The sequence below is a fragment of the Salmo salar genome, chromosome ssa19, assembly GCF_905237065.1.
Source record: "Salmo salar chromosome ssa19, Ssal_v3.1, whole genome shotgun sequence".
Classification (NCBI taxonomy): domain Eukaryota; kingdom Metazoa; phylum Chordata; class Actinopteri; order Salmoniformes; family Salmonidae; genus Salmo; species Salmo salar.
This window is the reverse complement of record NC_059460.1, coordinates 78811968-78827562: the sequence shown is the minus strand read 5'-3', so window position 1 is coordinate 78827562 and position 15595 is coordinate 78811968. Positions and strand designations below refer to the sequence as shown.

The 15595-nt window shown below is 51.4% G+C and overlaps 1 protein-coding gene across 6 annotated transcripts in view; it reads right to left on the bottom strand.

Annotated features, from left to right (window-relative positions):
* The window catches only part of LOC106603998 (solute carrier family 12 member 7), a 141868-nt gene that overhangs the window by 35337 nt on the left and 90936 nt on the right, over positions 1-15595 (bottom strand). For all 6 annotated transcript variants that reach the window (XM_045702779.1, XM_045702780.1, XM_045702782.1 and 3 more), the window contains exons 5-13: positions 14054-14108; positions 13710-13840; positions 13291-13532; positions 12850-13061; positions 11575-11742; positions 10290-10388; positions 9708-9765; positions 9087-9261; positions 8878-8996 (exon numbers count right to left, since the gene is read on the bottom strand). In XM_045702779.1, coding sequence (XP_045558735.1) covers positions 8878-8996; positions 9087-9261; positions 9708-9765; positions 10290-10388; positions 11575-11742; positions 12850-13061; positions 13291-13532; positions 13710-13840; positions 14054-14108 — 1259 coding nt within the window. The remainder of the gene's footprint in view (positions 1-8877; positions 8997-9086; positions 9262-9707; positions 9766-10289; positions 10389-11574; positions 11743-12849; positions 13062-13290; positions 13533-13709; positions 13841-14053; positions 14109-15595) is intronic.

Sequence of the window (15595 nt, the reverse complement as noted above, 5' to 3'; positions counted from 1 at the left end):
GGTAGAGGGGGGTACTAACATGAAGAGGATGGTAGAGGGGGTACTCACATGGAGAGGGTGGTAGAGAGGGGGTACTGACATGGAGAGGATGGTAGAGGAGGGGTACTAACATGAAGAGGATGGTAGAGGGGGTACTCACATGGAGAGGATGGTAGAGGGGGGTACTCACATGGAGAGGATGGTAGAGGGGGGTACTAACAAGGAGGATGGTAGAGGGGGTACTCACATGGAGAGGATGGTAGAGGGGGGTACTCACATGGAGAGGATGGTAGAGGGGGGGTACTAACATGAAGAGGATGGTAGAGGGGGTACTCACATGGAGAGGATGGTAGAGGGGGTACTCACATGGAGAGGATGGTAGAGGGGGTACTAACATGAAGAGGATGGTAGAGGGGGTACTAACATGGAGAGGATGGTAGAGGGGGGTACTGACATGGAGAGGATGGTAGAGGGGGGGTACTGACATGGAGAGGATGGTAGAGGGGGGTACTGACATGGAGAGGACGGTAGAGGGGGGTACTGACATGGAGAGGATGGTGGGGCGGTACTAACATGGAGAGGATGGTGGGGGGTACTCACATAGAGAGGATGGTAGAGGGGGTACCAACATAGAGAGGATGGTAGAGGGGGTACTGACAGGGAGAGGATGGTAGAGGGGGTACTAACAAGGAGGATGGTGTGACAGAGGATGGTAGAGGGGGTACTGACATGGAGAGGATGGTAGAGGGGGTACTGACATGGAGAGGATGGTAGAGGGGGTACTCACATGGAGAGGATGGTAGAGGGGGGTACTCACACGGAGAGGATGTAGAGGGGGGTACTAACATGAAGAGGATGGTAGAGGGGGGTACTCACATGGAGAGGATGGTAGAGGGGGTACTCACATGGAGAGGATGGTAGAGGGGGGTACTAACATGAAGAGGATGGTAGAGGGGGTACTCACATGGAGAGGATGGTAGAGGGGGTACTCACATGGAGAGGATGGTAGAGGGGGTACTAACATGAAGAGGATGGTAGAGGGGGTACTCACATGGAGAGGGTGGTAGAGAGGGGTACTGACATGGAGAGGATGGTAGAGGGGGGTACTAACATGGAGAGGATGGTAGAGGGTGGGGTACTGACATGGAGAGGATGGTAGAGGGGGGTACTGACATGGAGAGGATGGTAGAGGGGGGTACTGACATGGAGAGGATGGTAGAGGGGGTACTGACATGGAGAGGACCGGTAGAGGGGGTACTGACATGGAGAGGACGGTACAGGGGGGTACTGACATGGAGAGGACGGTAGAGGGGGGTACTGACATGGAGAGGATGGTGGGGCGGTACTAACATAGAGAGGATGGTAGAGGGGGTACTAACATAGAGAGGATGGTAGAGGGGGTACCAACATAGAGAGGATGGTAGAGGGGGGCACTGACAGGGACAGGATGGTAGAGGGGGTACTCACATGGAGAGGATGGTAGAGGGGGGTACTAACATGAAGAGGATGGTAGAGGGGGGTACTCACATGGAGAGGGTGGTAGAGAGGGGGTACTGACATGGAGAGGATGGTAGAGGGGGGTACTCACATGGAGAGGATGGTAGAGGGGGGTACTCACATGGAGAGGATGGTAGAGGGGGTACTCAAATGGAGAGGATGGTAGAGGGGGGGTACTAACATGAAGAGGATGGTAGAGGGGGTACTCACATGGAGAGGATGGTAGAGGGGGGTACTCACATGGAGAGGATGGTAGAGGGGGTACTAACATGAAGAGGATGGTAGAGGGGGTACTCACATGGAGAGGGTGGTAGAGAGGGGGTACTGACATGGAGAGGATGGTAGAGGAGGGGTACTAACATGAAGAGGATGGTAGAGGGGGTACTCACATGGAGAGGATGGTAGAGGGGGGTACTCACATGGAGAGGATGGTAGAGGGGGGTACTAACAAGGAGGATGGTAGAGGGGGTACTCACATGGAGAGGATGGTAGAGGGGGTACTCACATGGAGAGGATGGTAGAGGGGGGTACTAACATGAAGAGGATGGTAGAGGGGGTACTCACATGGAGAGGATGGTAGAGGGGGTACTCACATGGAGAGGATGGTAGAGGGGGGTACTAACATGAAGAGGATGGTAGAGGGGGTACTAACATGGAGAGGATGGTAGAGGGGGGTACTGACACGGAGAGGATGGTAGAGGGGGGTACTGACATGGAGAGGATGGTAGAGGGGGGGTACTGACATGGAGAGGACCGGTAGAGGGGGGTACTGACATGGAGAGGATGGTGGGGCGGTACTAACATGGAGAGGATGGTGGGGGGTACTCACATAGAGAGGATGGTAGAGGGGGGTACTAACATAGAGAGGATGGTAGAGGGGGTACTGACAGGGAGAGGATGGTAGAGGGGGGTACTAACAAGGAGGATGGTGTGACAGAGGATGGTAGAGGGGGTACTGACATGGAGAGGATGGTAGAGGGGGGTACTGACATGGAGAGGATGGTAGAGGGGGGTACTGACACAGAGAGTATGGTATAGGGGGGTACTGACATAGAGAGTATGGTAGAGGGGGGTACTGACATGGAGAGGATGGTAGAGGGGGGTACTAACATGGAGAGGATGGTAGAGGGGGGTAGTGACATGGAGAGGATGGTAGAGGGGGGTACTCACATGGAGAGGATGGTAGAGGGGGGTACTCACATGGAGAGGATGGTAGAGGGGGTAGTGACATGGAGAGGATGGTAGAGGGGGTACTCACATGGAGAGGATGGTAGAGGGGGTACTCACATGGAGAGGATGGTAGAGGGGGTACTCACATGGAGAGGATGGTAGAGGGGGTAGTGACATGGAGAGGATGGTAGAGGGGGTAGTGACATGGAGAGGATGGTAGAGGGGGTAGTGACATGGAGAGGATGGTAGAGGGGGGTACTCACATGGAGAGGATGGTAGAGGGGGATACTGACATGGAGAGGATGGTAGAGGGGGGTACTGACATGGAGAGGATGGTAGGGGGGGTACTGACATGGAGAGGATGGTAGAGGGGGGTACTCACATGGAGAGGATGGTAGAGGGGGTACTCACATGGAGAGGATGGTAGAGGGGGGATACTGACATGGAGAGGATGGTAGAGGGGGGTACTCACACAGAGAGGATGGTAGAGGGGGGCACTAACATGGAGAGGATGGTAGAGGGGGTACTGACATGGAGAGGATGGTAGAGGGGGGGTACTGACATGGAGAGGACGGCAGTGGGGGGTACTGACTTGGAGAGGATGGAAGAGAGGGGGGTACTAACAAGGAGAGGACGGTAGAGGGGGGTACTGACATGGAGAGGACGGTAGAGGGGGTACTGACATGGAGAGGACGGTAGAGGGGGTACTCACATGGAGAGGATGGTAGAGGGGGGTACTCACATGGAGAGGATGGTAGAGGGGGTACTCACATGGAGAGGATGGTAGAGGGGGGTACTAACAAGGAGGATGGTGTGACAGAGAGGATGGTAGAGGGGGGTACTCACATGGAGAGGATGGTAGAGGGTGGTACTAACAAGGAGGATGGTGTGACAGAGAGGATGGTAGAGGGGGGTACTAACAAGGAGGATGGTGTGACAGAGAGGATGGTAGAGGGGGGTACTCACATGGAGAGGATGGTAGAGGGTGGTACTAACAAGGAGGATGGTGTGACAGAGAGGATGGTAGAGGGTGGTACTAACAAGGAGGATGGTGTGACAGAGAGGATGGTAGAGGGGGTACTCACATGGAGAGGATGGTAGAGGGTGGTACTAACAAGGAGGATGGTGTGACAGAGAGGATGGTAGAGGGGGGTACTCACATGGAGAGGATGGTAGAGGGGGTACTAACAAGGAGGATGGTGTGACAGAGAGGATGGTAGAGGGGGGTACTCACATGGAGAGGATGGTAGAGGGGTACTCACATGGAGAGGATGGTAGAGGGGGGTACTAACAAGGAGGATGGTGTGACAGAGAGGATGGTAGAGGGGGTACTCACATGGAGAGGATGGTAGAGGGTGGTACTAACAAGGAGGATGGTGTGACAGAGAGGATGGTAGAGGGGGGTACTAACAAGGAGGATGGTGTGACAGAGAGGATGGTAGAGGGGGGTACTCACATGGAGAGGATGGTAGAGGGGGTACTAACAAGGAGGATGGTGTGACAGAGAGGATGGTAGAGGGGGTACTCACATGGAGAGGATGGTACTGACATGGAGAGGATGGTAGAGGGGGGTACTAACAAGGAGGATGGTGTGACAGAGAGGATGGTAGAGGGGGGTACTGACATGGAGAGGATGGTAGAGGGGGGTACTCACATGGAGAGGATGGTAGAGGGGGTACTCACATGGAGAGGATGGTAGAGGGGGGGTACTAACATGAAGAGGATGGTAGAGGGGGTACTCACATGGAGAGGATGGTAGAGGGGGTACTCACATGGAGAGGATGGTAGAGGGGGGTACTCACATGGAGAGGATGGTAGAGGGGGGGTACTAACACGAAGAGGATGGTAGAGGGGGTACTCACATGGAGAGGGATGGTAGAGGGGGGTACTCACATGGAGAGGATGGTAGAGGGGGGTACTAACATGAAGAGGATGGTAGAGGGGGGTACTCACATGGAGAGGGTGGTAGAGAGGGGTACTGACATGGAGAGGATGGTAGAGGGGGTACTAACATGGAGAGGATGGTAGAGGGTGGGGTACTGACATGGAGAGGATGGTAGAGGGGGGGTACTGACATGGAGAGGATGGTAGAGGGGGTACTAACATGGAGAGGATGGTAGAGGGGGTACTGACATGGAGAGGACCGGTACAGGGGGGTACTGACATGGAGAGGACCGGTAGAGGGGGGGTACTGACATGGAGAGGATGGTGGGGCGGTACTAACATGGAGAGGATGGTAGAGGGGGGTACTCACATAGAGAGGATGGTAGAGGGGGGGTACTAACATGAAGAGGATGGTAGAGGGGGTACTAACATAGAGAGGATGGTAGAGGGGGTACTAACATAGAGAGGATGGTAGAGGGGGTACTGACAGGGAGAGGATGGTAGAGGGGGGTACTAACAAGGAGGATGGTGTGACAGAGGATGGTAGAGGGGGGTACTGACATGGAGAGGATGGTAGAGGGGGTACTGACATGGAGAGGATGGTAGAGGGGGTACTGACATGGAGAGGATGGTAGAGGGGGTATTACTGACATAGAGAGGATGGTAGAGGGGGTATTACTGACATAGAGAGGATGGTAGAGGGGGTACTGACATGGAGAGGATGGTAGAGGGGGGTACTAACATGGAGAGGATGGTAGAGGGGGGGTACTGACATGGAGAGGATGGTAGAGGGGGGTACTGACATGGAGAGGATGGTAGAGGGGGTACTGACATGGAGAGGATGGTAGAGGGGGGTACTGACATAGAGAGGATGGTAGAGGGGGGTACTGACATGGAGAGGATGGTAGAGGGGGTACTGACATGGAGAGGATGGTAGAGGGGGGTACTGACATGGAGAGGATGGTAGAGGGGGGGTACTGACATGGAGAGGATGGTAGAGGGGGTACTGACATGGAGAGGATGGTAGAGGGGGGTACTGACATGGAGAGGATGGTAGAGGGGGTACTAACATGGAGAGGATGGTAGAGGGGGGTAGTGACATGGAGAGGATGGTAGAGGGGGGGGTACTGACATGGAGATGATGGTAGAGGGCGGGTACTGACATGGAGATGATGGTAGAGGGCGGGTACTGACATGGAGAGGACGGCAGTGGGGGGTACTGACTTGGAGAGGATGGAAGAGAGGGGGGTACTAACAAGGAGAGGACGGTAGAGGGGGGTACTGACATGGAGAGGACATTAGAGGGGGGGTACTGACATAGAGAGGATGGTAGAGGGGGGTACTCACATGGAGAGGATGGTAGAGGGGGTACTCACATGGAGAGGATGGTAGAGGGGGGTACTCACATGGAGAGGATGGTAGAGGGGGGGTACTAACATGAAGAGGATGGTAGAGGGGGTACTCACATGGAGAGGATGGTAGAGGGGGGTACTCACATGGAGAGGATGGTAGAGGGGGGTACTAACATGAAGAGGATGGTAGAGGGGGTACTCACATGGAGAGGGTGGTAGAGAGGGGGTACTGACATGGAGAGGATGGTAGAGGGGGTACTAACATGGAGAGGATGGTAGAGGGTGGGGGTACTGACATGGAGAGGATGGTAGAGGGGGGTACTGACATGGAGAGGATGGTAGAGGGGGGTACTAACATGGAGAGGACGGTAGAGGGGGGTACTGACATGGAGAGGACGGTACAGGGGGTACTGACATGGAGAGGACGGTAGAGGGGGGGTACTGACATGGAGAGGATGGTGGGGCGGTACTAACATGGAGAGGATGGTGGGGGGGTACTCACATAGAGAGGATGGTAGAGGGGGTACTAACACAGAGAGGATGGTAGAGGGGGTACTAACATAGAGAGGATGGTAGAGGTGGGGTACTGACAGGGAGAGGATGGTAGAGGGGGGGTACTGACATAGAGAGGATGGTAGAGGGGGGTACTGACAGGGAGAGGATGGTAGAGGGGGGTACTAACAAGGAGGATGGTGTGACAGAGGATGGTACTAACAAGGAGGATGGTGTGACAGAGGATGGTAGAGGGGGGTACTGACATGGAGAGGATGGTAGAGGGGGGTACTGACATGGAGAGGATGGTAGAGGGGGGTACTGACATGGAGAGGATGGTAGAGGGGGTACTAACATGGAGAGGATGGTAGAGGGGGTACTGACATAGAGAGGATGGTAGAGGGGGTATTACTGACATGGAGAGGATGGTAGAGGGGGTACTGACATAGAGAGGATGGTAGAGGGGGGGTACTGACATGGAGAGGATGGTAGAGGGGGGTACTGACATGGAGAGGATGGTAGAGGGGGGTACTAACATGGAGAGGATGGTAGAGGGGGTACTGACATGGAGAGGACGGTAGAGGGGGTACTGACATGGAGAGGATGGTAGAGGGGGGTACTGACATGGAGAGGATGGTAGAGGGGGTACTGACATAGAGAGGATGGTAGAGGGGGGTACTGACATGGAGAGGATGGTAGAGGGGGTACTGACATGGAGAGGATGGTAGAGGGGGGTACTAACATGGAGAGGATGGTAGAGGGGGGTACTGACATGGAGAGGATGGTAGAGGGGGGGTACTGACATGGAGAGGATGGTAGAGGGGGGTACTGACATGGAGAGGATGGTAGAGGGGGGTACTGACATGGAGAGGATGGTAGAGGGGGGTACTAACATGGAGAGGATGGTAGAGGGGGGTAGTGACATGGAGAGGATGGTAGAGGGGGGGTACTGACATGGAGATGATGGTAGAGGGCGGGTACTGACATGGAGATGATGGTAGAGGGCGGGTACTGACATGGAGAGGACGGCAGTGGGGGGTACTGACTTGGAGAGGACATTAGAGGGGGGTACTGACATAGAGAGGATGGTAGAGGGGGGTACTCACATGGAGAGGATGGTAGAGGGGGGTACTCACATGGAGAGGATGGTAGAGGGGGGTACTGACATAGAGAGGATGGTAGAGGGGTTATTACTGACATGGAGAGGATGGTAGAGGGGGAGTACTGACATAGAGAGGATGGTAGATGGGGGGTACTGACATGGAGAGGATGGTAGAGGGGGGTACTAACATGGAGAGGATGGTAGAGGTGGGGTACTGACATGGAGAGGATGGTAGAGGGGGGGTACTGACATGGAGAGGATGGTAGAGGGGGTACTGACATGGAGAGGATGGTAGAGGGGGGTACTAACATGGAGAGGATGGTAGAGGGGGGTAGTGACATGGAGAGGATGGTAGAGGGGGGGTTACTGACATGGAGATGATGGTAGAGGGCGGGTACTGACATGGAGATGATGGTAGAGGGCGGGTACTGACATGGAGAGGACGGCAGTGGGGGGTACTGACTTGGAGAGGACATTAGAGGGGGGTACTGACATAGAGAGGATGGTAGAGGGGGGTACTCACATGGAGAGGATGGTAGAGGGGGGTACTCACATGGAGAGGATGGTAGAGGGGGTACTCACATGGAGAGGATGGTAGAGGGGGGTACTCACATGGAGAGGATGGTAGAGGGGGGTACTAACAAGGAGGATGGTGTGACAGAGAGGATGGTAGAGGGGGGTACTCACATGGAGAGGATGGTAGAGGGTGGTACTCACAAGGAGGATGGTGTGACAGAGAGGATGGTAGAGGGGGGTACTGACATGGAGAGGATGGTAGAGGGGGGTACTCACATGGAGAGGATGGTAGAGGGGGGTACTCACATGGAGAGGATGGTAGAGGGGGTACTAACAAGGAGGATGGTGTGACAGAGAGGATGGTAGAGGGGGGTACTCACATGGAGAGGATGGTAGAGGGGGGTACTGACATGGAGAGGATGGTAGAGGGGGGTACTAACAAGGAGGATGGTGTGACAGAGAGGATGGTAGAGGGGGTACTCACATGGAGAGGATGGTAGAGGGGGGTACTAACAAGGAGGATGGTGTGACAGAGAGGATGGTAGAGGGGGTACTCACATGGAGAGGATGGTAGAGGGGGGTACTCACATGGAGAGGATGGTAGAGGGGGTACTAACAAGGAGGATGGTGTGACAGAGAGGATGGTAGAGGGGGTACTCACATGGAGAGGATGGTAGAGGGGGTACTGACATGGAGAGGATGGTAGAGGGGGGTACTAACAAGGAGGATGGTGTGACAGAGAGGATGGTAGAGGGGGGTACTGACATGGAGAGGATGGTAGAGGGGGGTACTCACATGGAGAGGATGGTAGAGGGAGGTACTCACATGGAGAGGATGGTAGAGGGGGGTCGTGACATGGAGAGGATGGTAGAGGGGGGTACTCACATGGAGAGGATGGGGGCGACAGCGTCCAGAGAAGCAATGAGGATACCGATCTCACAGATCCCACCAGTCAACAGCAGGGCCCAGGTGGGCTCTCCATTAGCCTTGCCATGACCAAACACCTGGGAGATAGGGACAGCCAGAGAGTTTGTTTGTGTGCGTGAGTGTGTGCGTGCGTGCGTGCGTGCATCGACAGTATGTGTGTGTCTGACCTGTAGGAATGGCACGATGCCGTCTCTTGCGATGGCCTGCAGCAGCCGGGGGGCTCCAGTGAGACTCTGTAGACCTGCTCCACAGCATGAGAAGAACGAGCCAATCACAATCACCCAGGGGGAGGGCCAAGCCAGGATGCCAATCACCAGGTTCCCTTTGACCGAGTCCCCAAACCTAGGACAAACAGATGTATTCACTAGCAAAGTACTCAGATACTACGGTCACGCTGGGATATGCATAACCACACTTCTGAAACAGAGAAAAGCCTAGCCAGAAAGACAACACTAGCTTTGACCATTGTGTACCCAGTATAATTTACTTGAACTTTCCCCCTGATAATGCTGTGTGTTACAAGGGCCTACTATGTGGCTCAGACAAACAGCTTTATGAAGGCAAACAGATGTTTTCAATCCAGATAACTATTTCTCCCTCAATGCCCATATGGGGGCGAAACAAATAAACAAGACATTGGTACTGCTTTCAATAACAAATAAAAACAAGACATTTGTATTGGTTTCTTTAACAAATAAACAAGACATTTGTATAGCTTTCTTTAACAAATAAAAACAAGACATTTGTATTGCTTTCATACCAAGTGTGAAAAGTGAAACAGCACTTACTTGTCTCTGAGCACCACCCCCTCGATGCAGGCGCCAAACAGTATGACAGAACTAATGTCTGGGTGGCACCATTAAGGAAATTAGCATCGGCAGGGCAAAAGAGGTGAAAAACAAAACAATGATCACATTCATTTGAGCACCAAACGGAGCAGAGTGCGGTTAGGCTACCTGAACTTGTTGTATAAAGAATTCTCATTTGCGATTACCATTGCGATTACCATTGCTACGTTTTGCTATGGAGAACCCAAATGAACACGACCTACCTTTACAGTTTAAGTTAACGTATTATAATAATTTGGTAGGTGCTTGCAGGGGCACAACTTTGGTTTTAGAAGTGGGACATTGGAGTTTTTATCCAACTGGGAAATACAAATACAAACAAACCTATCCGATCACTCAGAGATGTCCAAAAGGTCATAAAGCACACCGTTGCCTCGTTTTGGGGATAAAACATTTATTTCAGAATGTGTGTGGGGGGGGCGGACGGACATGTCCCCAGTGAAAGCTGCACCCCTGGGTGCTTATATTTGTCCTTTTAAGACACTTGTATGGTTGGGCTGTTGTTGCTGTCATTAAAGATACAGATGAAGGTGGTGGTGGCGATGGCCATGATGGTTCCTATGGGGATGGACTTCTGGGCGTCCCTGAGATCACCAGACCTGTTGGATCCAGCCATGATTCCTGTGAGGAGGGGAAATAGGAAGTTGGTTACATTATTAAATAAGATCTTCACTCTGGGTGTCCAGGTAGGACCTAGGCTACCACCCCTAGGCCGGGTTACTGTCCTGCTACTTGTTCTTTGGGTGTGGGGTGGGGGGTCTAGGCTGGGTTACTGTCCTGCTGCTTGTTCTCTGGGTGTGGGGTGGGGGGGTCTAGGCCGGGTTACTGTCCTGCTACTTGTTCTCTGGGTGTGGGGTGGGGGTCTAGGCCTGGTTACTGTCCTGCTGCCTGTTCTCTGGGTGTTGGGGTTCTTCGGGGGGGTCTAGGCTGGATTACTGTGAAACATCAACAACACAACAACTGTTCATGTAAAAATGGCAATATAAATACACAATGTGGGTTGATTGGTTGGAATACACATTAATTAAAAGTATGTCTGTACACCATTAATAAATAGCTTACTAATGCTTACTTAATACTTATTAATGAAAGTTATTCAAAAATGTTACCCGAATAACCAATTCAAACACAAGAGAATGTGTCTTCATTTCCTTGTTGTTTTTTACCCCCTAGAGTCGATGTCCGCGACCCCATAAAAATCTGTCAGTTTTAAATGTAGAGATATTTTTGCATTGGATGCGTCTCAATCCATCGCATCCGCCGATGTCGCACTTCCAGAAAACACAATCGTCTGTAGCGTCTGAACGGTTTGGCCTGCAAACTATTATGAACCCTCTATGGAAAGAGAAGACATGAACACGAAGGTGTTCTCCACAAGCGTCTTGGGAACTGGTTTTAAGTTGGTACAGCCGATCATCTTCTGTCTGTAGCATCTGAACAGTTTGGGCTAAACACTAACATAACCCCTCTGTGTAAAGGTGAGACTCTCACAAACACGTACATGTTGTTTTTCTCTAGGACGCCCACAGGTCTCACAACACTCGTCTGAAGGTCCCCAGGTGGCAGTAAAAAAATGTTTTATGGAAGTATATGTGGAGACCGTTTATTGCCATAAATAAATACATGTAAAAAAAATGTATAATGTTTCTTATCTACAAAGATCCATTATTGTAAGGTGAGACTCTCACCGACACGTACATGTTATTGTGTACCTTAGCAGCGCTTCCCTTTCCTCCTGTTTATACAAGTAGATGGCCATGTGAACATACCTGTGACGGAGGGGAAGTAGATGGCCATGTGACCATACCTGTGACGGAGGGGAAGTAGATGCCCACCAGCAGGGTGAAGAAGGTGGTGATGTCATTGGCCACGTAGGGCATGTATATATCCTGGGAGGTGTCTGCAGCCGGCTCCGACACCTGGTGCTTATTCTCTACCAACATGCCGTTAGGACCGTAGTCCCCCCAGATGTTGTCTGTGGAGGGTGGGGGGGATGAAGTGGAGGGATTGGAAGAGGGAGCGGAGGGGTGGTTAAGAGAGAGGGAGTGAGATGAGAAGGTAGAAAAGAGAGAGAGGAAGGGAGGACAATCACTAGTCACTATCCGCTGAAGGAAGAACACAGAATACACATATGGGACTCGTCAAATCACCTGCCTGCACACGCCTGATTCCATAACTTAAGGAATTTGAGCAATTTGGAAGTGATGATGTGGGAGTGGACATCAATGTCAGAGTTTGGGAATGTCTTGAAGGTGTTATGATAACCCAATAGTATGTCAATTGTTCTGACGGCCGTGGTATCGCTGCATCTCAGCCTAAATCTAGGATGGATGTAGATGATACTATGCTGATTGAAAGGAAGACAGTTCCCCTCCATCATTGGCTTTAATAAAAACAGATCCTGGTCAGTAAATAAACTAGACATGGGATCATGGTCCTGAAAACTTCCCACGGTCTCCACTACTTTTTAACACCATCGAGATGGACCCGATGCATTCTTCTTTATAGGGGTCCATCGCAATAGTGTAAAGCAGATAAGCAACCGCAGACAGAGAGGGGCGTTCAGCTCATCCTTGGCGTCAGCCTTCCCAGCAAGAGAAAAACATCCCTCTCTATTGGATGTCACGATCACGTTGCCTGTACATCTTCATTTGACATTTTACTCATTTAGCACACACTCTTATCCAGAGCCACTTCCAGTATTGACTGCATACATGTTCATATTTGTTAGTAATGGTCCCCCGTGGGAATCGAACCTAGAACCCTGACGTTGTAAGTGCCATGCTCTACCAACTGAGCCGCACGGAATCGTCCTAATCTAATTCTCATAAGAGCTTCAAGGGTAATATAGTAAGTAGTCTGAGAGGAACTGACACAGCGTTATGCTCTACTACAAATAAAAACTAATGATGGTAATCCTGGATTCCATTAGGATAAGGTGTCAGCAGGACTGAGGGGGAAAGTGCATTGCTTTAGCAGTGAGGGCAGACTTTACATCATGGGAACATTCACCCCACAATTAAAGTTTGTTGCATAATTTAATCACAAAGAATTATGGGTGAGTGGGGGGGGGGTCTCTCACCTCTGATGACCCCGCTGGTCAGGCCAGGGATTCCCTGGATCACAGTGACGTTGTTGAGAGTGAAGTATTCGTTGCAGGTGGCGTTGAGCTCTGGAGAGTCACAGAACAGGGACCACAGCTTGGTGGTGACTGTCACGTTGTCCACCTCCATCGTCTTCAAACACTGGTCGAAGTTGTGGTTCTGCAACGTGCGGTTCCCCAACAGGCAAATACTGGGAGGAGGATATAGAACGAAACATTTTAAAAAATCTCAAAGGAAAAAAAATGTTTTTGATGTTCTGGCCATGGTCTTCCTGATCGGAGGTAAGACCAAGAGTCGTGTGTGTGTGTGTGTGTGTGTGTGTGTGTGTGTGTGTGTGTGTGTGTGTGTGTGTGTGTGTTTGCTTCTAGTGGTTTCTGGTTGTATTTTTCAACAAGGCCGTGAGTTCAGACTAGACTCACGGGAAGTCCGGCGGTTCGAAGGCGGTCTTGATGACTCCGGCGTAGATAGCCAGAATGGAGAGGATGACACAAGCCAGGAAGACCAGGGCCAGCTTGTTGACGTACTTGACCCCCACGAACACCACCAGGGACATGAGGGTGAGGCAGCAGGTGCCGTACACCCGCATGTTGTTGAGCAGTGCCTCCGGCTCATTCTCCTTCTTCTCTGCCTTGAAGATGGCCGCACTAGGCACAATGTAGGTCTGGGAGGAGACGGGGACGGGGGACGGGGGGGTCATCAGAGACGTTCAGTTCAGTAGGGTACAGCGTGATGAAAGGTTCAGATAACAGCCTCATCAGGTGTTGTTATCCGTTCATGTATTAATATCTACAGATGAAGTAGTAGTAAAAACAACAGTATCTTTGCAAAGGATACTCACTAACAGAATCTCTATAGTACCGAGAATGTACATGGAGCCAGCGAAGGTGGTCCCCAGGTAGAAGCAGAGCCCCACGGCCCCGCCGAACTCTGGCCCCAGCGACCTTGAGATCATGTAGTAGGAACCTCCAGCTACAGACCAACAACAACGGGGGACAGAGCCAGTCACAACCACAGCCATGGAGAAAACTCACGTTGAGGTGTAGTGGTACATATTGTTCCCTCTGGTGCTGGAACCCAAAATCGCTAAACGATTTTCATCATAATTCTTAGTTAAAATTCTTGAAGGAAATGTCAGCCCAATTCTATTTAGTAGAAATGTACCATTATCCACAGTGAACCTACCTGGAACTACACCATTCGTAGCGATGGCACTCATTGATATGGCTGTCAGCATTGTCTGCGAAGAAGAGAGAGAAAAAATCCCAACATTTGTAAATCTAAAATGCATGGAATCCAAAGAAAAACAATCAGGGTGGAGCTTATCCCATATTTAGTGGCTAAACGACTCAGCTGTGGCTTTTAAATCTTTAGGAACACAATCACAGGCAGCTGGGTAATTGATATGAGCCCCTTTTCCCTGAAATCGGTCCATGTTCAGTTTGAAGCCAAAAAGTAAGAGTTATATATAAATACTTGATGCTAAGTTAAGGCTACTAAGCTACCAAGCTTGCTAGGATAGGACAGATGTCCCAGCTGCAAAGCTGCTGAGCCCAACAATGGAAGCAGAGCATCACAGCCTCCCCCACCCAAATACAGGGGCCTCCATGGCTTCTCCCTGTGCAGAGGTCATCAGAGTACAGTACCCCTTATATACACAAAAATATCACTGCATGGAATAAATACAAAAAGAAGCTCCTCAAGCCAATCCAGAGACACTATTTTCTGATTGTTACAAAGAGGGGAACTTAATTGTCCACACAGACCATCCCACTGCATGGCACACTGCTATAAGAACACACTACCCATCTGTCAAGACAGAGGGTATTGGCCCAGGAGTCCTCAACTGGCAGCTTTATTAAATAGTGCCCGCAAAACACCAGTCTCAACGTCGACAGCGAAGAGGCGATTTCGGGCTGCTGGCCTTCTAGCTAAAAACACAGGCATTTCAAATGTCTCTGCTAATCTGTGTACGAGACAAATCAAACTTTGATATGATTTTTTTAATGTTGCAAAATGAGAGGTTTTGAATTAGTATCACAGTCAACATGTGGTTCATAGAGTTCAAAGTGATAGACATCTGTAGTCATGGAGGGCCACGGTGGGCGTCGTGGAGGGCCACATGTGGGCGTCGTGGAGGGCCACGGTGGGCGTCGTGGAGGGCCACATGTGGGCGTCGTGGAGGGCCACGGTGGGCGTCGTGGAGGGCCACGGTGGGCGTCGTGGAGGGCCACGGTGGGCGTCGTGGAGGGCCACGGTGGGCGTCGTGGAGGGCCACGGTGGGCGTGCAGTGTGTGAAGGCTAATCGTGGTCTTCAGACTCTGGATGGGTAGTGGTCCGTTGTAGGTCAGTTGGTAGCTCATGGTGCTTGCAACGCCAGGATAGTGGGTTCGATTCCCGAGACCACCGTATGTAAAATGTATGCATGCATGACTAAGTCGCTGTGGATAAATGTGACCCGTTTTAAGAAACTAGGCATACGGCACTACTTCACAGGAGAGGCTTTTTTTTAATCAAAATGCGTTTTTTTTTCTTCAGAAATGCCTTCTGGAATATGTGAACTTTCATGTGCCTTAATAACAAACTTGTACGCCATCTGTAAATACGAATACAATTGTTAAATTATGAGCCTAGTTGGTTTAGCCACGGAACCTTCCCGCTAGCCATGATTGGCTGAGATAATGGATTGGCTGGGCATGCAGAGAGATGAGAGTTCGGATTGGTCTG